Source organism: Urocitellus parryii, chromosome 3 (assembly GCF_045843805.1).
Source record: "Urocitellus parryii isolate mUroPar1 chromosome 3, mUroPar1.hap1, whole genome shotgun sequence".
In the NCBI taxonomy this organism is placed as follows: domain Eukaryota; kingdom Metazoa; phylum Chordata; class Mammalia; order Rodentia; family Sciuridae; genus Urocitellus; species Urocitellus parryii.
The window spans coordinates 194167468-194190983 of record NC_135533.1 but is presented as its reverse complement, the minus strand read 5'-3'; the positions used below and the strand labels follow the sequence as shown (position 1 = coordinate 194190983).

The 23516-nt window shown below is 40.5% G+C and overlaps 1 protein-coding gene across 4 annotated transcripts in view; it reads right to left on the bottom strand.

The window, feature by feature from the left end:
• Window positions 1-23516, bottom strand: part of Ctdspl (CTD small phosphatase like) — a 110326-nt gene that overhangs the window by 17548 nt on the left and 69262 nt on the right. For 2 of the 4 annotated variants that reach the window (XM_077795661.1, XM_026406346.2), the window contains exons 2-3: window positions 17061-17215; window positions 6547-6579 (exon numbers count right to left, since the gene is read on the bottom strand). In XM_077795661.1, the coding sequence (XP_077651787.1) occupies window positions 6547-6579; window positions 17061-17215 (188 nt within the window). The remainder of the gene's footprint in view (window positions 1-6546; window positions 6580-17060; window positions 17216-23516) is intronic. The other 2 variants (XM_077795662.1, XM_026406353.2) reach the window with 1 other exon arrangement.

Genomic DNA, 23516 nt, shown 5'->3' with positions numbered 1-23516 from the left:
ACCAAACCCAACTGCCATGATGTGACTAACTACTGTAAGGCTTTGGCACCAGAAAACTCTGGGTCTAAACATCAAGGAACTTTCTTGGCCATAAGTTTGAATAATAATACTTTCTGTGAAAGGCTGCTGTCATTGTTATAAAGGCAGTGAAATGCCCAACATTTTGACTGTAAATGTAATATGGCTACTGTTGTTATTAACACAGATTACACAAGAATGAGTATTTAATTAAAACAGCTACTCTGACGACATGTATTTTGCCTGAAATTTACTGTGGCATTTAAGACCTGTGTTGAATCCAGTTTTTTTTTCCTCCTCCTCCTCCTCCTCCTCCTCCTTTTTTTTTTTTGTGTGTGTGACTGACATTTTCATATATATGAAGAGAATTACCAGCAAAATTCAACCTAAAGTTACCCTTAAGACAAGGAAACAAATAAAACTGGTCCAAATACAGTGCCTGCCCCACTGTGGTATAATATTGAGCAAATGTGACATTTTTTGCCCCTTGGGGTCTCTTTCTCTGAAGGTTACATTTCAACCCACAGGCTATGTATTCACCAGAATCGGTTTAGATATCGCTGTAGTAGCTGTCTTGTAATAAAGAAGCCACAGAGTGTTAATAAAATCTGGGTATCTTCAGCCAACCCCGCACAGTTTGGAGTACATATTTTTTTGGGCCTTGCCTCATTCCAGAAATTATTTGAAGTATTTCAGTCTACTTGGTGGCATTTTTGGTGTCCAATGTTAAATGGTTAATTTTCTGTCCTGCAGGGTCAAACTCTGTTTAATATTTGATGCAAAACAAAACACAAGAAAATATCCCTAATCACTGAAGAGTGGAGAAATTACCAAGTAAGAAAACATGAAATCAAGAGGTATTCTCTTTTAAGTGGCTGGTCCCTTTTTTTTTTTTTTTTGGTTTAAATGAACATTAGTCAATGATCAAGAGCTTATTTTGAACTTTGGCTGGTTCAATAGTGAATGTAAACAGGCGGTCAACAGGGCAGGTGAATTTGCAAGAAAGAGGCTACCTGTGGGGACCAAGCACTGCGGCATCCTTTTCCACAATCACCCAGAGGAAAAAGTCTTTAATGTTTCTCATTCTCTTGGCTCTAAGTAAAGCCAGGCAAGCAGTCCTTCCTGACCTTGGCAGTACTGGAAAGAAAGGTGGCATGTGCCTTAGAGACTGGCATGAAATTTGGGGACCTAGAAAGGACTCTCTCACTATACATTAGTGAGTCAGTAGGTTATTTTTTAAAAATGAAACTTGCAAGAAGTTCTTAATCAAAAAGTGTTTTTAAAAGGCTGGGTGTGATCTTTCTAAAGCTCTGCAAGTGACCACAACAGAGAGGGCTAGGATTATTTGTTTTCTGGGCAACAGCAAAAAGCATGTGCATGACCAGAACAAAATTTATTTTAATTTTTATTACACAATTAAGTTAGAAAAACACATTCTCTCTGTAAAGAATACAGACACAAGACAGTAAAACACAATTATTCTCTTGTTTGTGTCCTTTCTTTTTTAGTTTAGCATTTATCCATCCAGTTCTTCCCCCATGTATTTATGTTCTACCAAAACAACATTTTAACTTAGTAATTTAATTGCTAGCATGGAAAATAAGGACATAGAAATTCTATCCCTGGTATATCTGAAAACATCAAAGATTTGCCAAAAGATGTTCAGTTTTTTTCCTAGCCCAAGAATAAAAATTACTTTCTTAGCATATTTAACCCACACTTTACTAGCATTCTTTGAGTTAAATGTAAGTAAAAGACATCCCTAACTGTACTGTCCAACAGAGAAAAGATCAGAAAGCATGAGACTCCTATTAGGCAAGCTATTGATTTTGCGTTTGTGCTGCAGAGAACAAGGCCAGGCTGGAGGGCAATGGGCAAGGAGTTTTCTATTAATCCTCTGCCCATTTCCAAAATGCACACAGCTTTTCTGAGAGCCAGATGTTAGATAAACGCAAATTCCTCAGTCCACTGGTGAGAGTTCTGAACAGCAAGGATGTCTTCAGCCAAATTTTCTCTGAGGCCATCATGAGGCTCAAGAATGAAAAATACAAGTTTTATTAAGAAGGGTCTTTTCTATACAAAGTTGCTTGGCAAATGCATGTAGGGAGCATGGCCAGCGGGTTGGGGGGCAGAAATCTATGGTGTGTGTGGGTTGGGGAGAGGAAGGTACCATGGCTTACCACCCAAGGTTTGGGAATGGTGTTCATTCCAGTTCTCTTCCTGGGAGTAAATCTGAAACTTCCTCTCCCTGGCGCTAACCTAGCAGCCATAAATAGTTAACACTGAAGTTATTTCCTGTGGAGTACCTGCCCCACAAATCCTCATAAACCTTCCAGAGTTAGTACCTCTTCTTAGTACATTACATATTGTTTTCTTACTGAAGATTTCTTTGACTCAGGGTCTGCACACTGCTCCCCAAGCCACAGAGTTCTGTGCAGAGATCTCAGGGCCTGAGGCAGAGGGGGAAGCCCAGGCTGGTTTTAACCAGCACAGTCACCCTCCTTATATGTTCTTCATAATGTTTGGTGGAAAACAGTGTACTCCCACTTTATTAAAAGCCTTAGGCAAATAGCTCAGGAACCTGTTAAAATAAATTCTGCTCTCCCCTCCCTTCTCAGAAGGTTCATGGCTCAGCTATATTGCCAACCCTGAGTTTGTGAGCATCATGTGGTGTGTGACTTAGGCAAGTGTGGGAACAGTAGGACTCAGGCTGCAGCCCCTACAGCACTTCTTACTGATAATGCCATCTTTTGTGCCTTCACCTCAAGTCATGACTATTCAAACTTCAGTAATGTTGACACTTTCTATCCCTCTGCCTCATTTCCTTACCCTTCAATACCTGACTTTAACCAAATACCTCCTGAAGCTTTCCCATGAGGAAGGTTCTAAATCCCAGCCTATAGCTGGAACTTTCAATAGTCCAGGTAAAGAGGTCACCTCCAACAGGTGAGTCAAAGATGATTACTTAATAAATAAATGGTGCTGGGACATTGGAGTAACCACTTGGAAAGTAAATAAGTTGGACTGCTACCCCATGCCTTCCATGAACATTTATTTCAAAAGGATTAAAGATCTAAGTGTAATGATGAAAAATATCAATATATAGAAGAAAATATGGGTCACAGCTATAGAATGGGGAGACCATTTTAAGCATAAAATCCAGGAGCCATGAAGAATGAGATCAATACATTTACCCTGTATAAAATTAAAACTTATTTTTGGCCAAAATAATTACAAACAAGGCCAAAAGATATATCATAAAGTGGGGTGAAAGCACTGCTTTCCTTAAACTTAAAAAAATTAAAAAAAAAAGAAATTACTAGGGCAGAGGAAAGACATATGGCCACTGAACTTGTGAAAAGCTGTTCATTCTCATTCACAAAGAAATGCAAATCAAAGCAATAAACCTGCATCATTCTTTACTTTTGGATCAGCAAAGGTTAAAATATTTGGTAACCATTTCAGGAGAGGAACTGGGCAATTATGAGGACTCTTTCTGGGAATATAAATTAGCATGGGCTTTTGGAAGAGGATTTGTCTTTAATGTTCTCACAACATAGAACTAGCCCTTGACCTAGCAATTCTAGTTAGAAGCGATCATACAAGACTAGCACAAAAGTCCACATATGCACAGGTTCAGGGATATTCATTTTTTCTTTAAATATTTTATTTAATTTTTTAGGTGTAGATGGACACAACACAATGTCTTTATTTTTATGTGGTGCTGAGGATCAAACCCGGGTTCTGTCCATACTAGGTGAGCGCTCTACCGCTAAGCCACAATCCCAGCCCTCAAGGATATTCTTAAGAGGAGTGTTTGTTATAGCACAGAAGTGGAAACAAAGTAAATGCAATCAATAATGTGTAAAACAATGAGGTAGATATATACATACTAATATTTGGAAATTCAAGGTGTCTTGTTAAAAGCAGCAAGCAATTTGCAGAATGGTGGGTACAACACAATTTCATTTGTGTAAATATGCTTATGTTTGTCTGGAGAATTTCTGGAAGGATACATAACAAATATTAAAAGTGGTTATTCAATGTAGTGGGATTGAGAGGGAGGTATTTTCTCTTTCTAATCTTTCACCTTTAAAAAAAACATTGAACCTGAATTATTATTTAGCAAAAGATTTAAGATAAAAACCCACGTTCCTAGGTTTGTGAATGAATTAAAAAGAGGTATGAAGTAAGAAGCAGAGATGGGGGACTCTGGCTTGAGCTGTGTTGGGCACTCACAATTTCCAAGGCAGCCTTCATCTTCGGGGCCTGAGAAAGCAATCAGGAGGCTCGGGAATCTGGTGTGGAGACTCAGCACCAACCTGACTGGATTTCCAATCCCATGGTATAGCACTGAAGTTCTTGGGCGTTCCCACACTGACCAGGTCCCACTCTGGTCCAGAAAGGCTGGGATCATTCTGCTCATGTGATCTGGGGCCTTGGCAGGTGGGTGCAGATCTTGCTGGAGACCCTAAGACTTTAATCCCAGGGCTGAGCTGTTAGTAGATGGACTTCAGCTCAGTCCTGCATGCGAAGCAGGCAGTGGAGATCATATGTGCCTGTCAGCAGAACTGCTTTCTGCAGGTTATCATTCAATGATGTAAGTTACTTTTAGCAAGGCTCTGCTTTTCTGCAAGACAGTTCCAGGATTTATATAGCCTGACCCAGTGTCTCACATTTAGGAGATGGTAGTAGTTTATGGATCTAACACTGAGATAATTACACAAGGAACCTTCTTCTCCTTGTCTGTTTTATTTTGGAACTGTGGGAAAAGGGCCAGTTTCTTTAGTGGGGTTTGAACTAGCTGGCAACTGCTTTCATGTAGCACTTAATTTTATACATGGCCTTGAATTAACACTGAGAAAAGACAATAGTGACAGTGAAGGCAGGGATGAGGGATGATGCATACAATCTCCTTAATGGAGGCACTTTTTCAGGAAAAATATATGAAATTACTATGTCAAAGAAAGTCCTCTGGTATTAACCCCACTAGATATCTCCCGCAAACACTTGGGTGAGATAATGCAGTGCCTGATAAATCTTTTTGAGCAAAGCCAGTTTCCCTAACAAAGACCAACCCCCAGGCATGCTGGCATAATCACTCCACAAATTCTTACAACTTGTTAGTTTATAGAGAATTAAAGGTCTTTGTTTTGTTTTGGGGGAGGTACTGGGGATTTAAACCAGGGGCACTCAATCACTGAGCCATGTCCCCAACCCTATTTTGTATTTTATTTAGAGATAGGGTCTCACTGAGTTGCTTAGCACCTTGAGGCTGGCTTTAAACTCACAAAACTCCTGCCTCAGCCTCCCAGGCTGCTGGGATTACAGGCGTGTGCCACTGAGAATTAAAGTTTTGAGAAAAAAATTATCAAATGCTTTTTGAGCCAGTTGTTTAAGTGACATGCACTACCTAAGCTTCTGGTCAACTGAAACTCACAAAATCCACTCCTTACAGTGTAGGATTATGTGTCTCTTGGATGTTCCAAAGTCCAAGCAGAAAGAGATGGACAGATTTGAGCCAGGTAATCTGAACCAGATAATCTTCACAAAGTAAAATAGCCATTTATGGACCTATCTGAAAACCTAACTCCTCCCCTGAGGATACAGAATCTTTTGAAAGGTCTTTGATAGGGATATTTCTACTCAAGTTCCTCTGGGAGTCAGGCCCAGCAGCTACTGGATGCATGGCCTCTGGCTGGATGCTCTGCTGGCTGAGCAGCGGGGAGAAGACTCAGCTGGGTCAGTGGCTGGCTGAGAACACTTGGCACAGTTTCTCTCCCAAATTCCAGGGCTGAAAACAGAACTGGGGTGGCCCTCAAGTGCCCGATGGAGGCAGAGCAGCAGCTCAACTGGCCTGTGGGGTGGGGCCAGTCCTTCAAATTCAGGAAGTCTAAGTAGCAAAATTTCTCTGATACCAGAGCAACTGCCAAGCTACCAACACTATCAAAAGAGGTAGAACAGTCTGGTGGCCTAGGAATCTCCACAATTTATGGGGTTAGAGCTACAAGAGGGGGATGCTCCGGGCTACCTCAGGTTATAAAGGCCTAGAGGCCCTTTCCAGAGAGAAAGGAAGGTGAGAATTTAGTTAGTACAGAAGGCTGCTTCTGGTTCCCAAGAAAGAAAACTGTCTCACAGTTTTAAAGTATAGCTTCATTTTCCTTCTTCCTTTGTTTTTTTTTTTTTTTTTTTTTTGGTAAAAGGAATTGAACCTGGGGCACTCAACCATTAAGCCACATCCCCATCCCTTTTTTATTTTTAGACAAGGTCTTACTAAGTTGCTTAGCGCCTCACTATATTGCTAAGACTGGCTTTGAACTTGCAATCCTCCTGCCTCAGCCTCCTGAACTGCTGGGATTATAGGGTTGCTCCATAGCACCTGGATTCATTTTTCTTAACAGAACTAAGTTGTTTATACCACATGATAAAACTCAACAATATAAGAGTAGTTAATTTTTTTATATATTACTAGGCCCAAAGCCCCAAGAATCTACCAATGTTTCAATAAAATTGGATAAATATACATACACTTGGTATGGGAATGACCTGCCTCTGGTCACCCTGAGGAAAAAGGAAAAAAAAAAATCATTGTCAAGTTTGAAAAGAAAGAGATCACATTATCAAAAGAAACTTCCAAACACTCAAGTACAGCTTCCCACTCTCCATACCTTGGTGGTATTTAAGGAACCCAAGGACCTTTCACAGAGTGGGCACCAGGCCCCATGCTACCAACCAGACGCTCCTCCCCCGAACAGAGTCTCCTTGTATATTTAAATAGTGCCTCCCTTACTCCCAGGAAATTAACCCCTAACTTAAACATAAAAATGAAAACTCATACTTTACTTTGATTCTTGATTTCCTCTAATAATTAGTTAGTTTCGTGTTTTAAGCAAGTTTTCCCCTAAAAAGACTAAGTCAATATAACGTACAAGGAAAGGGAGACAACTTCACAGCTGACAAGGAACTTCCTGGTTACTCGGGTCCTCCTCTAGGGGGTAGACCAGGAGAGGGGACAAAGCCAAGTACAAGAAGTTTCCTCCCAGGCCATATGCACATACAATTCCTCCTTTAACACAGGGAACAGAAATGGTATTCATGGAGAGTGTTAAGGAAGTTCAGGGGAGGGCCTCAGATATTCCTCAGCCAGGCATGCCCGCCATTTCAAACCTGGTTCACAGAAACACCTCATTTTAGACTAGCAGTGCTCATAAAAGAACAAATTTATTTTCATGAAGCATCTCCACTTTCTGTGTTGCTTCTTTTTCAGATGGTCTTATAGGGAGATGTTCTGCTTCACGCCATGACATTGAGGATTTGTGAAAAGATGTGTCCATTGCTACTGAGGTGGGGTCACCAGTGATAGGGTCTTACGTGAAGGTCAACCTTGATGGTCAGCAATGGCAGGTGGCTGGCCAAGAACCACTGAGCACCTTCCTGGGCCTCTACTCACTTGATGCCAATAGCACTGCCCAGGGCTGTGACAATCAAGTTTCCAGAGGGAAAAATCATCCTCAGTTAAGGAGTACTGCTTTATTTATTTATTTATTTATTTAATTTGGTCTTTTTAAATATACATGACAGAATACTGTATTTATAGTGTATTTTGCCACATTATACATGCATGGAGTTTCACTGTTGGTATATTCATTTATGAACATGGGAAAGTTATGTCCAATTCATTCTACTGTTTTTCCTATTTCCATCCTCCCTCCCTTCCCTTCATTTCCTTTTGTTTAATTCACTGAACTTCTACTCTTCCTTTTCCCACCCTTCTTGTGTTGCATTTGTACATCAGAGAGAACATTTGACCTTTGATTTTTTGGGATTGGCTTAATTTCACTTAGCATGATTGTCTCTAGTTCCATCCATTTATCAGCAAGTCATAAAGTCATTCTTTTTTATGGCTGAGTAATATTCCATTGTGTATATGTGCCACATTTTCTTCATTCATCTGTTAAGAGGCACCTAGGTTGATTCCATAGTTTAACTATTGTGAATTGAGCTGCTATAAACATTGATGTGGCTGCATCACTGCATGCTGATATTGAGTCATTTGGGTATATTACCAAGGAGTGGGATAACTGGGTCAAATGGTGGTTCCATTCCAAGTTTTCTGAGGAATCTCCATACTGCTTTCCAGAGTGGCTGTACCAATTTGCAGTCCCACCAACAATATATGAGTGTACCTTTTCCCCCATATCCTCAACATCCTTATTATTACTTGTATTCTTGACAATTGCCATTCTGACTGGAGTGAGATGAAATAGCAGTGTAATTTTAATTAGCATTTCTCTAACTGCTAGAGATGTTGAATATTTTTTTTCATATATTTATTTATCATTCATATTTCTTCTGTGAAGTACCTGTTCAGTTTCTCAGCCCATTTATTGGTTAGGTTATTATTTTTTGGTGTTATATATTTTGAATTCTTTATATATTCTGGAGATTAATGCTCTATCTGAGGTGCTCATAGCAAAGGTTTTCTCCCATTCTTTAGGTTCTCTCTTCACACTCTTGATTGCTTCCTTTGCTGTGAAGAAGCTTTTTAGTTTGATACCATCCTATTTATTGATTCTTGAATTTTTGTGCTTTAGGAGTCTTGTGGAGGAAGTCAATTCCTAAGGGCCTGCATTTTCTTCTATTAGGTGCAGGAAGAAAGTACAGCTTTAGTGGGAGACCACAGATACTTCCTAAGAGGTGCAGCAGCTTCAGAACCACATTTCTGATGAGATGAGCAAACCAGTGATGAGAGAGACCACAAGAACACATCTGAGAGGCAAGACAAAATGATAAGCAGGCACGGTGCTGATGGGGATAGGTTCTTGGGCTTGGAGATTCCCTGAGAGGCTGGCATGCCATGCACATATGTGTGTGTGTCTATCAGGTATGCACATACTTGTGAGCACAGAAATCCATTTTTCTCTGTCCTGGCCTTCCTTATGGTCTCTGCTATTGGCATCTTCTGGGTAAGGACTCCTTTAAGCCTCTAGAGGCTACTAGTCTGCAAGTCCGGGATGCAGCAGTAATAGTAGCAATGGTTGCCGCTTTCAAACTGCAGAAGCAATTTGAAACCAGAAGGTCCAAATCTTCATCTCTCCAAGGCTAAGTAAATGGGCAGGGTGTCTGGGTCCCTTGAGGTCACCTGTCCCATTCTGCCCATGGCCTTCCCTCTTCCTCTCGCATGCTGAGTTCCAAGAGGCAAAGATGCCTGGGGATGTGATGTAGCAGTAGAGTCAGGCCTAGAATTTCTTCCACATCTATTGGGCCTGGGCTTTGTGTTCTCTGGGTGCTGATCAGGCTGAGTGCAAGGGCAGAGGGTCCTTCTCTGGGGATTAGTTGCCCCTCTGACATGATGGTTCTTTGGGGCCTGTTCTCACAGACGGGCTTGTTGAATGTTATGCAAATAATGGATCCCCCCCTTTTCAGATTTAACTGTTAACTGAAATTAACTTAATTCTTTAAAAAGTCCTTTTTGACAAATGTTAATAGAAGGAAGTCATGACTGAACACTAAGCCCAAGTGAGCTCAGCTCTGCCAAAGGAAGTCCCTTTAAAAGTGTTTATCCCTGATAGAGACAGCTGGCTACTCCAGGAAACTTTGGGGTGCAACATCATTTCCTCATGTCATTTCATCTAGACAATATTACTTTTTAATTAATTTTTACCATGACAGCAGAATTCTTCTTTTTTCATTCTTCTACAGTCTATCTCCCCTTCACTATGGGCAATCTCTACCCTGATAATTTTTAAGTTGAGGGGGGATTTGTGGAGAGCACACTCAGAGGAGATCCCAGAATCTGGGTCTGGGGCACAGGTCACCCTGCATACCCCACTGATATATTTGTCCACATGTATGTACAGTAAAGCTTAATGTCTGTCCAGGCAGGCAAGTTGTCTCATGGTTTTCTTTCCAAAACTTTTCTCAGTTGGTCTTTGCACTCTTCTTCTTTATGAACTTAGTTTCTCTATTCAGAAGCATAGCAAGTTTCTCTGTATACAAAAGCTTCTATATCAAAATCTTTTAATGATTCTAAATAGTTTTTTGTAGACCCTTTAAGGTTTTCTATGTAAATAACCATGTCATCTGCAAATATGTTTTCCATAGTTATACCAATTGTTTCAGCTTTTGGTTTTATTCCATTAGCGAAAAACCTACCAATGATTTTCCTATGTTGTTTGCTGTTATTTTAGACAAACCTTTTTATTTCATTTAAGCAGTTTTCTTCTTGTATCTGGCTGCACTGTTGATTATACACAAAGGCTTATGGATTATTACATACTTCATGTATTAGACCGTTTATCATTTAAAATGTCCCTTTTTGTTTAATGCTTCCGACCTTTAATTGTGCTCAGACTGGTATTAATATTGCCTTGATATTAAAAACTATCGCTTGCTTTCTGATTGATTTGTTTTACACATTGTGCCTATCTCTTCATTTTCTTCCTTCCTTTATCATGGTATCTCAGAGGCTGTGTTGGAAGTTATCAGTCACCTACCATGATAGCTATGAGTACTATTTTTAAATAATTGCAGTTTTCCTTCTGGACTTATTACAAGGTAGGATTACACTTCTGTGCTTTTGAAGTTAGATATAACCATGTGGGTTGCTCTGGCCAATAAAATAAGTTGAAATGAGGTGTGTTACTTCTGGGTGAAAACTTTAATAAGAGCTTTTGTGATTCATCATATACCTTTTATCCTATTGAGACAATCATGGAAGCAAAGAGATTGGGCTTTTCTCAGTCTGGGTCCATGAATAAGGATGGGTTATGCTGGCCAATACAGTAGCTCCTAGCTACACATGGCTGCTGAGCACATGAGATGTGGCAAGTCCAAATTAAGACATGCTGTAGGTGCATAGTACACATTTGATTTTGATGAACTAATAAAAATAATGTAAATTATCTCAAGTTTTAATATTGATTACATGTTGAAACAATATTTTGGATATATCAGATTAAATAAAACACTATTAAAATTAATTTCATTTATTGAAAAAAAATTTTAAATATGGCTAATAGAAAAGTTTAAATATTACATTAAATTTTACATATGTGATTCATGTTATGTTTCTACTGGATAGTGCCATAGAAAGCTGAGCCAGCCCATGATAATCAAGTAGCAGATGGGGAAAAAAAACTTAAATTGTTTTAAGCCTCTTAGATTTTGAGGTTGTTACTGCAACATAACTAAACCTGTACTGACTATCACTTCTACTCATTAGTCATTCCTCTTTATTCCTTTGTGAAAGAGCTCTGATTTTGTTAAGAGCAGGAATATGCTGGGCTAGATTCTTCCCTTCCAGGGCCCCCTTGCTGCTGTTGTGTAGCCATGTGACAGAGTTCTGGCAAAAAGACAAAAGCAAAAGTCTCCTGGGGTTTCTGAAAAAGCACTGACTTTCCATAAAAGGGACACACACACACACACACACACACACACACACACACACCTATCCCCCTCTTGTTCTGATGGTTATGGATCTGATGTCTGAAGCTTGCAATTTTGAGAGAATACCTAACAAGCTTGAGGATGAAGGTACGCATGTTAAGGTTAGAGGAGCAGAAAGACTCGAAGACAGAAAAAACAGGAAGAGTCTGGGTCCTGATGGCATCTTCACCTAGCCCCAACTCCTGCCTAGCTCAGGCCTTTTATGTGGGAAAATAATCCTGTTTGTGTAAGCTACTGTTTATCAAGTTTTTTTTTTTTTAAATTTGCTCCCAAAATCATTCCTGAATGCAGGTATATTCTTGGAAATAGCATGTAACAGAATTTTTCAGACCAATCTCTGATATAGTCTTTATCTTTGGTAGCAGAAACTGGTTTGTTAAACTTGGTCTTATGTCTATTCTTTATGCTATGTTTACTATTTATCTGTTATTTGTTCTTCCCTGTCCTCAATTTTGACAACTTATCCACATTTCTGTTTATTTCTCCTGTGAATTCTGAGGATCTATTTTCCAATTGTGCTACCTGTTACGGTTCTAGTCCCAATAATTATATTTATTCCTATACTTTCTATAATTTTATGATAACTGAATATCAGTCTCATCCAGATTTTAATTTTCTGGCCTCTCTGAATTATGACATGTCTGACAACATACTTTTTTTTGCCTCAATAGATAAAGACTAGCTTGGTCACATAGGGGATTTTTGCTTTGTAATTTTTTTCTCTCAGTGGCCTGCAAACATTTTTCAAAATCTTTTGGCCTTTAGTGTCGCTGATGAGAAATTTGATACTAATCTAATGGTTTTCTCAAATTAATTTGTTCGGGTGGCTTGCAAGATTTTTTTCTCTATATTGCAGAATTTCAGTAGTGTATGTCTAGGCATGCACTCCATCTCCTGCCCACTCTGATCCTGGTACGGACTTGGTAGCCACCTTCAATCTGTAGATTCAAACATTCTTTTTCAGCTCAGGAAAAAACTTCTTCTATTATTTTTTTCTTGTTCTGGAGCTCCTTCTATTTGCATGTTAGGTCTCCTAGACACCTTTCTCCTCCCCTCACAATTTCCATCTTTGTTTCTGGTCTGAATTCTAAGATACTTCTTCCATTTGCTTTTCCAGAACATTAATTCAGTTCTCAGAAGGGGCTATTCTTGTTCTCCTTTTCAAGTTTGTTTACTGAATTTTTATATTTAGAAACCTTAAGTCAAATTTTAAGTTCCAAAAGTAACTCATAACTGATGTCCTCCACTGTCTGTTAAACTCTCCTCTATTTCTTCTGTTTCTTGTTCCCCAGGAGGAATCTGATTCTAGTTCTTCAACTTGGACTTTCTCATTTGAGGCAACATTCTTCCTTCCTTGTACAAGGCTGTGTGTTCCGCTAGTGTCCCTTCAGGTCAGTCCACTGGGATCTCTGGGAGGCAGCAGATGGGGGAAGGTTGCAAAGCCCAGCAAGGAGTGGTTTCCACAGACCAGCAGAGGCCACGCTAACAAACCACAAAGAGATGAAGAAAGCCTCATACTACTGGCTCATCCAGGGCACAGAAAATGAAAGCCACCCGTTCACAGGTGCAGCCCCTTCAGGGCCCGTGCACAGCAGGCTGGCAATGTAGGCCTTTTTCAAGGGGATCCATAGGCTCCCGCTGGCTGGTTGACCTCAGGGACTGTCCATTTCCAGTCCCTGTCCTAGGACTCTAGTGGAGGGCAAGCATTTTCCTCTGCTGGTGATTCCTGGCTTCTCACTGAATACCAGGAATGAATCCTGTGCCAGCTCTTTCCCCTGGGACGTCAGGAAATGTGAGGGTCTTGATGCACTTTCCAGGCTCCACCAGCAAGACCACCTGGGTCTATGCTGAGAGGGAATTTTAATGATCAAAGCCATGTTCATAGGCTGGCATTTCCCCAGAATTCCCTTTCTTACATCCAGATGTACTTTAAAACTAAATTCACTTTATAAAAAAAAGTAACTTAAGATTATTTTATGAAAATTGTGGGGAAACAAAGGCAAAGGAGAAAATCCTATATCTAATCTCACCTCTTCATATTTTGGCATACATCCTTCTAGATTTAGAATGCTTGTGTGAGGAAGCAAGAGAGATGATATATGCTCTGAAAATATACCCCCTTCCCATATTTCAGCCTGCTTTTTTACTAAATGATACATTTAGTCAATGTATAAACATTTCTCTATGTCAATGATATTTATGACATGCCATTTTTGGCTATGTGATTTTTAATGGCTACATATTATTTGTATGGTTATTCTGAGATTCTTTTAACCAACTGTTTATTCTCGAACATCAGATTGCTTGCAATTATGCAGTATTACAATCTATGTTGGATAGTCTCTTTTATATATATATATATATATACATATATTTGTATATTGATACACATGTACACACAAAAGCACACACACACACATATACACAGATATACTCCTGAGATGCTTCTTCATTTCATGTTTTATTTTATTGGTTGTTCAAAACATTACAAAGCTCCTGACATATCATATTTCATATATTAGATTCAAGTGGGTTATGAACTCCCATTTTTACCCCAAATACAGATTGCAGAATCACATCGGTTACACATCCACATTTTTACATAATGCCATATTAGTAACTGTTGTATTCTGCTACCTTTCCTATCCTCTACTATCCCCCCTCCCCTCCCCTCCCATCTTCTCTCTCTACCCCATCTACTGTAATTCATTTCCCTCCTTGTTTTTTTTCCCATTCCCCTCACAACCTCTTGTATGTAATTTTGTATAACAATGAGGGTCTCCTTCCATTTCCATGCAATTTCCCTTTTCTCTCCCTTTCCCTCCCACCTCATGTCTCTGTTTAATGTTGATCTTTTCCTCCAGCTCTTCCTCCCTGTTCTGTTCTTAGTTGCTCTCATTATATCAAAGAAGACATTTGGCATTTGTTTTTTAGGGATTGGCTAGCTTCACTTAGCATAATCTGCTCTAGTGCCATCCATTTCCCTGCAAATTCCATGATTTTGTCATTTTTTGGTGCTGCATAGTACTCCATTGTGTATAAATGCCACATTTTTTTTTATCCATTCATCTATTGAATGGCATCTGGGTTGGTTCCACAGTCTAGCTATTATGAATTGTGCTGCTATGAACATCGATGTGGCAGTATCCCTGTAGTATGCTCTTTTAAGGTCTTTAGGGAATAGACCGAGAAGGGGAATAGCTGGGTCAAATGGTGGTTCCATTCCCAGCTTTCCCAGGAATCTCCATACTGCTTTCCAAATTGGCCGCACCAATTTGTAGCCCCACCAGCAATGTACAAGTGTACCCTTTTCCCCACATCCTCAACAGCACTTGTTGTTTGACTTCAGAATGGCTGCCAATCTTACTGGAGTGAGATGGTATCTTAGGGTGGTTTTGATTTGCATTTCTCTGACTGCTAGCGATGGTGAGCATTTTTTCATGTACTTGTTGATTGATTGTATGTCCTCCTCTGAGAAGTGTCTGTTCAGGTCCTTGGCCCATTTGTTGATTGGGTTATTTGTTATCTTATTGTCTAATTTTTTGAGTTCTTTGTATACTCTGAATATTAGGGCTGTATCTGAAGTGTGAGGAGTAAAGATTTGTTCCCAGGATGTAGGCTCCCTATTTACTTCTCTTATTGTTTTTCTTGCTGAGAAAAAAACTTTTCAGTTTAAGTAAGTCCCATCTGTTGATTCTTGTTATTAACTCTTGTGCTATGGGTGTCCTATTAAGGAATTTGGAGCCCGACCCCACCATATGTAGATCGGAGCCAACTTTTTCTTCTATCAGACGCAGAGTCTCTGATTTGATATCAAGCTCCTTGATCCATTTTGAGTTAACTTTTGTGCATGGCAAGAGGAGGGGATTCAGTTTCATTTTGTTGCATATGGATTTCCAGTTTTCCCAGCACCATTTGTTGAAGATGCTATCCTTCCTCCATTGCATGCTTTTAGCCCCTTTATCAAATATAAGATAGTTGTAACTTTGTGGATTAGTCTCTGTGTCCTCTATTCTGTACCATTGGTCCACCCACCTGTTTTGGTACCAGTACCATGCTGTTTTTGTTACTATTGCTCTGTAATATACTTTGAAATCTGGTATCGCTATACCGCCTGATTCACACTTCCTGCTTAGAGTTGCTTTTGCTATTCTGGGTCTTTTATTTTTCCATATGAATTTCATGATTGCTTTATCTATTTCTATAAGAAATGCCGTTGGGATTTTGATTGGCATTGCATTAAACCTATAGAGAACTTTTGGTAATATCGCCATTTTGATGATGTTAGTTCTGCCTATCCATGAACAGGGTATATTTTTCCATCTTCTAAGATCTTCTTCTATTTCTCTCTTTAGGGTTCTGTAGTTTTCTTTGTATAAATCTTTCACCTCTTTTGTTAGGTTGATTCCCAAGTATGGATAGTCTCTTATGGTTAAATTTTTACATGTTTATCATTATTAATTTCACTATAAAGTGAAATTGCTTTTGTCAACAAAATGACATTTTTTCTTAGATTTCAGCATATTAAAATGTCATATTTTTAAGATTGTAGGATAATACTGCCAAATGCTCCTATAGAAAGGTGTAATAATTCATATTCTCACCAATAATCAATATAATTCCTCTACTTTCCTTCAATATACCTTCCTCCCTACCACCCCATGACAAAGCCAAATATTATCTTTGAAGATACCTTTGACAATTTGTTAGAAAGGGATATGTCATTGTTTTAAAAATTATTATTATTTTAAAATTATTATCATTTAACATGTTGAACATTTTTCTTCAAGTATTTTGAATTTTTTCCATGTTTGACATACTGTATTTCTTATATTGTAAATTATGTGTTCATGTCCTCTGCTCATGATAATGGGGAAATAAAGTTTTATGACTTTTGAATTCTTAGTCTTTACTCTGTCTCTTTTGGTGATTTTTACCTAAAAATTCTCTTTTGACTGAGATGAATACTGTAACTTTTTTTTTTTCTTTTTTCTTTTTGGTACTGGGAATTGAACATGAGGCACTTAACCACTGAGTCACATCATCAGCCCTTTTTTACTTTATTTTTTTTATTTTGAGACAGAGTCTTGCTAAGTTCCTGAGGCTAGCTTTGAATATGTGATCTCCTGCCTCAGCTTCCTGAGCTGCTGGGATTATAAGTATGAGCCACCATGCCTGGCATAACCTCTGTTTTTGCCTGTATTCGATGTCTCTTTGCTTATCCTTCTAACTTGTTTCAGATGTGTCTGTTAGACCTTATTTGGGTGAATTTTGGCTCCTGACCTATTGTGACAATATGACATTTAAACTTATAGAAGAATATATAAAGCATATTGTCTATTATTAAACAAGGTAGTTAACTCATTTATACTTATTGCCAGCTCTTTTTCATGTCTCTCTCACCTTTTGTCTTTGTATTTCTGTGTCTGCTACTGGTTCTTTAACTCTCTATTTCATGCATTCAATATATATATATATAAAATCTTAAAGTAAATGGCTGAACACATACCCTTACTAAGGCTATCTGTCAAGGATAGGATAGATATGCCACCAATGAAGTTTTATTGCACATGTAGTTCCCCAACAGTACTGACCTTCTGAAGCCCACCATTCTCCTCCACCAGTGGCGGAAGCACACTGGGACTGCTGGATGGAGGGGTCTCCACATTATAATCACGGAAGCAACAGAAAAAGGAGCTAAGGATGCTGCGGTTCCTCTGCTTCTTTAAGCTGACATTGCACTGGGAAGCTGGAAAGAGAAATAGAGCACACTGTGGCCAACTGCAACACATACTGATGAGATGTGAATACTGGAATTGTGGTTGCCCCCCAGGACCCTGATTACAGGGGTTCTGCTCAGGATAAGGAGATGAGGGGCCCCTGCAGTCCAATCCCACTGACTGGACAAAATCCTTCTGACCTCAGCCCAGTAGGAGCTGCTTGCTCATTAGCTGGACCATCTGCAGGGTCACTGCCATCTGAATTCCTGAGCCCAGCAGATGAAGGATTCTCACTATGCATTAAGTATTACTTCAAAATAGATGTCTTTTAAGATACACATTAGACTTGACAGTTCCTGAGAAATATCTCTTCATTACCAGAAACTAAAAAGTGTCAACTTTGAAACTAGCTTCTTGGCCACTCCCTGCTCACTATGGAAATGACCAACTTCATGGATTAAGAAATATAACATCATGTGGTGGTGCACACCTGTCATCCCAGCAACTTGGGAGGCTGAGACAAGAAGATCACAAGTTGGAGGCCAGCCTGAGGAACGTAGGGAGACCCTGCCTCAAAATAATAAAAAAAAAATTTAAAAAGGGCTGGAGGGGATGGGGTTGTAGATCAGAGGTAGAGCATTGCCTCACACATATGAGGCACAGGGTTCGATCCTAAGCACAACATAAAAATTAATAAAAAAACAAAGATATTGTGTCCATCTACAACTAAGTATTAAAAAAAAAAAAGGGTTGGAGATGCAGCACAGTAGTAGAGTATGAGGCCCTGAGTTTGAACCTTAGTACCACAGGAGGAACAAAAGAAAAATATGTAAGGGCTCAAAGGAATTCCCTTCTTAAACTCAGCCATTTGTCAGAAGTTATTGGGGGCCTGGACCCACCAAGCTCAGGGCTGAAGATTTCCATTATCTTTAATACAAAGTCAGCATAGACAATGTGTGCTTTGGCTGAACAGGATAAAGCCCGTCTTTGTGAGATCCAGGGCAATAATGTGCCCTGGTCTGTCCTGGACTGAAACACCAGAGGGAGTGGTGGGTGCTTTCAGTTTATCCAGGGATCCAGACAAGCTGCCACAAGTCAGAAATGGAGTAGATGGAAAACACACCTCAGGGCAGGGGACTGACAACTTGGAGGGACAGGAGCATTTTGCAGGGGAATGCAGCCAGGGCCGTCCCACTGCATACCATGGTTGGGTGGGTCAGCAGAGCTCTGAGTGAGGCACAGGCAAGGGACCATGTTGAGGGTTAATGAGAAAACTGACAATGCAGGAAATGATTTGAGTCCACAAGATAACTCTTGGGGCTTATCTCTACCAAAAAGCAATTGTGGCATGATTCCTTTTTTTGTGCACTTATGAGTGATTTGTGCAGTACCTTTCCTCCCAAGGGACCACAAAATCTCTGATGAAAGTTTTGGGGGTACTCTTGCTAGCATCAAAACCAAAAGTGCTTAGGTAGGAATTCTGAAAAACTATTTTTTTAAGCAACACCACAAATATGGGTGGTCTCTATCCAGGGTTTGGCCAAAGGGTCCAGGAAGTTTGAATTTAAGATCCCCCTGAAGATGTGCTTTAGTACCCTCAATCTTTGGGAAAGCTGGCTGTTTCTATTTTCCACATGAATCCTTGGGTACATATCACAGAGTGCTAGTGGTCTCATTTTAGGATACAAACGCTTGGCCAAGCCATTGGAACCACCAGACAGGATGGTCTTTCAGGAAGCAGTGGTGGAAGAGATAATGACTGCTGCTGACCAAGGCCCAACCCTCTAGGTAACAATACTTCACAAACCTCATCTCACACAATCTTCTGGCTGCCCAAGGAGATGCTTACATCTCACTGGAGTAGATGTCACTGCTTACATCTCACTGCTGAGAAAACTTTACAGTGACTGCTAATGCCAGGTTTCCAACCCAAGTGGGCCTGCTTCCAAAATGTGTGATTTCCCTGGATGTTATACTGAAGGCATTTTTTTTTTGTACTGAGGATTGAACTAAGGGGTGAGTTCAATGGGCTACATTTCTAGCTCTTTTTGTTTTTAATTTTGAGACAGAATCTAAGTTGCTGAGACTGGCCTCAAACTTTTGGTCCTCCTTTTTTGGCTTCCCTAGCTGCTGGGATTACAGGCATGCACCACTGTGCCCAGTTCTGCTGAAAACAATCATGGAACAATTTGGATCAGATTAAGGAGGAAGCATAACAAATGGAGAGAAAAGCACTGGCATAAACTCATATTTAATACAAATGATTGGTAAATTGTTTCATTGTTACTTTGGGTGTTTTAATTTTTGTACCACACTCACATAATTTAGCCAGGGGCAAAGAATGACTTTTCCCTGGCTGAGAGCACATTTCTCTGCAAGCAAACACACTGTTCATGTCTTGGAGATACTGAACAGTCTGAAAAAAGCACCTTCCATGATCATCATTCTTGGATAACACAATCTTCCCCATAACTAACTAATTAACAAACTAACATATACTAAAAAAAAAAAATTCTAAACTCAGAACTAGTAAGCAACTTAAAATTTCCACTACATGATCCAGTACTGTAGAGAAGGTACAAACAGAGCTTCAGGAGTCAGTAAGTGAGTTCAAGTCACGTGGAGGCCACCATGCCCTGACAGGCAAAGAGCAGCCCATGCACATTCCTCCTCCTTTGTATGAAGAAGTGAAGCTACAGTGGTCTCCCTTCCACAACTGTGGGAGGTGCATAGACTCTTTCTGTTAAATAAGTCTAGATCTACAGTGTGGGCACCTCCAGGAGGCAAGGGGCAAATTTCTGATCATTCTTGGGCTGGTCTGCCACTGGACATTAGACTAGGTGGGAAATGGAAGGGCTCCTCAGGACCCACACAAGACCCCCACACCCTCAGCATTCACTTGTTCCTAGGGCTCGAGATGGACCGCCAGGGTCCAGAATCCCACTGCCTTCTACCTTGCTCCTACCTCTCACCCAGCTGTAATCCAGAAAGGCCTGGATTTGCTCATAAACTGGTAAAAGGGTTTTGGCTGATAATTGAAACTAAAATCTGTAGTTTTAGGACAGCTGTTTATAACATTAGCTTAAAAAAATTAGCCTTGCCTAGCGTGTAAGAGCCACTGGCCCCACATAAAAATAAAAACAAATAAAATAAAGGCATTGTGTCCACTACAACTAAAAAATTATTTAAAAAAAACTAGCCTTATAATTATATAAGTATCGGATTTAATCATAATCACACAAAACAAGCTAAAAAAGATTATAATCAGGAAAAATTAACAGTGGTTATCAGACTATGGGTGTTTTACATTTCTTCTTTCTATATTTCCCAAATGTTTTATGGTAATTGTGTAATTGGTCATAAACAATGGGGGAAATAGTTAATAGTCTTATTAAACTTCTTTTCTAGCAACTCTGAGCAGCTCAAGAAAAAACACATAAACCTTCACCTTCAGACTTATCCTGTGCTTTTCCAGCCCAAGTCTATGAGGCAAACAAACCAGGCAAGAAGTTTTTTGAGCCTTGTAAGAAGTCCATGTAGCCTGCATCAACTGCTGGTCTATGACACCAACAAAACAGAGCATAATGAGCAGCTCAAGACCAGAGAAGGCCACATGACAAGCAGTTACCAAAGAAGTGTCCTTTTACCAGTAGAATGCACCCTGCCCATGCCCTCCCCGTACCCACACAAATGGGTCCCACTGCTTCTGTTTTTAAAAATCTGCCTTTTTGCCACCTTTCCCTGGGCACCCCTTTAAGCGATTCCACTAGTAAGACGTGTCTGAGAGGTGTTCTGTTGGCCCAGGTATCCAGGAACAAGGTCTTTCAGGATATTAGAGACTAATGAAGCATATAGCTCCCTGTTACATTGGCTTTAAGAATTATTTTAGAGGAAGAAAGGAATAGCAACTCTGAACATTAGTCTAAATCATCTCATAAAGACTTTCATCTTTATCAGACTTAGAAATCATCACCAAAAATCATTTCAAAGCTTTCTGTCACTATGCCTGATAACCTTCCTGTTCCTATCCACACCCAGCACCTGCCCACCTCACTCCAGCTTCCTCCACGCAGATTCCTCATCCTCAGCACACTAACCTCCCTCCTTCCACATGTCCACTTCCTGGAGCATCCCTGCTATGCAGGGGTAGAATCAAAGATAACCTCTCCAGTGGAAGTGATTTGTTCCTCAGCCACTGAACTCCCAAATGCGTGTGCTGGGTGATCCCTGAGCCCATACCTCCTTCCTACCTTTCAGGCCAGGTTATTTCCTGTGTGCCTCCCCCTTGGCATGCCTAAATGGGACTCAACATCTTCCTCTTCACCCAGGGGAAGCATCAACCTCCTAGTCAAAACACCTCACCCTCTCTCTAAGATTCTGGGTATGATATGCTAAGTGGCTCTTCAATCTTTCCTCAGCAACTCCTTGACCCTGCCCTATCCATACTGAGGCCCTCATCACTTTGTCCTGGGACCACTGCAATATCTTCCTGACTTGTCTCTCTTGCCCATTTTGTATGAATTCTCAACATGACACTGATAAAGGCTGCACAAAGTTACCAGACTGCAGTGGTTGTAGATGTCTTCTCAGGAAGCCAGCCTATAAGAGGTGAAGGCTGGCTCAACCAGAAACAGTATGGGACCTGGATAATTTAGGCGACCTCTCTGAGTCTCAGTTTCCTTATTTTCAAACTGAGGACAAAAGAGACAGCCACGTCTTACAAGTCTGTTGTGAGAATTATCTAATTATCTAATTACTCAGAACAATGCCTCATACAGGGTAAGCAGTCCATAAATGTTAGTTCTTATTATCATTAGTCTCTTAAAAGCTTCTGCTTGGTAAAGGAATAGGGGTTCTGTGAGCAAATCCTGGATCAGGGATGAATTCTATGGGCACAGATTTTTTTCTCCTAGCATATGACACTGGAAGTCATATTTACCATAACAGATTTTAGTTATATAAACTGTAATTTAAAAGCAATAAAACTAGAAAAATATTAGGAAATAATTCCACTCAATTGCTCTAAAAATTGGATGCAGAGATGGGGAAGGAGAAGAGAGGGGTCAAGAGCCAAATGAGCTCTGCTGGATGCTGCTTTACTTAGGAAAAGAACAATGCTCTTGGCCCTGGGGAGAGGCATCCAAGCTCCGCCACCCCCTTACTCACTCCCCTCTGGGGCTGCACTTAGCTCTCCTCTGCTGGGCTCTGCTCAGATCTCAGGCATTCCTAGCCCTAAGGTGTGCGTCAGGAAAGAGCACCAAGGAGGCTGGCTGACCCAGGGTCTCCTGGCCAGTTCCCCTACTGGGCCTTTACATGAGGCCTGACAGGACCTGCTTTTTCTTCCTTAGCCCTGCCAATAAAGACATGCCCACGGCTGGCCCCAGCAGCTGCCCTTTTCTCCATACAGATGGTTGGGCCATGGGCCTAAATACCCCGCAGGGTGAGTAAATGGATGAGATCATTGACAGAGACAGATGAAGTGATAGAAAGGCTTAACTTTCTCCATTTCCCTGAATAGACCTGGGTGGAGCAGAAATTCTGGGGATGATTGTGAACACCTGGAGATGTTAGACAAAGACTGACCTGTGGTCCTTGTGTGCACAGGAAGGACAGTATGACACTGAGGGAAAAACTGGCAGTGGCTGTTTTCCTAGGTATGCCTGGAGATAATGCTTCTATCTAGGTTCCTGGACCTGGTGTTACCCCAGTCCTGCAAATACAGACCATTTCCTAGTCCTGTGTACATCCCTCTTTTTCTTACTCCAGGGCTAGGGACTTCCCATCTCCCAGCACTGGGCTTATGAAGAGTCTATGAATGACACATTGATGACTGCCTTCTTCTCAGAATAAATCAGTCCTTGATCCTAAAGACACTAGGGGAAATACCTCCCTGATCCTATGGGCAGAATGTTGACCCAGTAGCAGGAGCCTGCATCTTTAGAGCACCAGTTGCAGATAGGGAATAAAGTATATATAAGACATTTCTGCTGCCAAATCCTATTACCCTTTCTGGCAAAGGTTCCTCAATTTTCCTCTGGGGAATCACTCTCACTCACTGACTTTCAGCTTACCAAGGATTGGCCATGGGATCCAACTTGGGCCAAGGAGAGTCAGCCCTGGGATTCACTGGAGGACGTGGAGATGTCCTCTTTTTGCTAGGTTTTCTAAAGTGGTAGGGTGTGAGACTAGGGCCAGCAGTGGCCACCTTTGCCATCCAATGGTAAGCAACTACCTGAGAAAGAGCCAAAGCAGAGAAAGAAGCAGCTGCAATAGAGAGGGTTTTTAGACCAGAACTTTTTGGAATTTTTTGTTCTGTAAAACCACAAATTC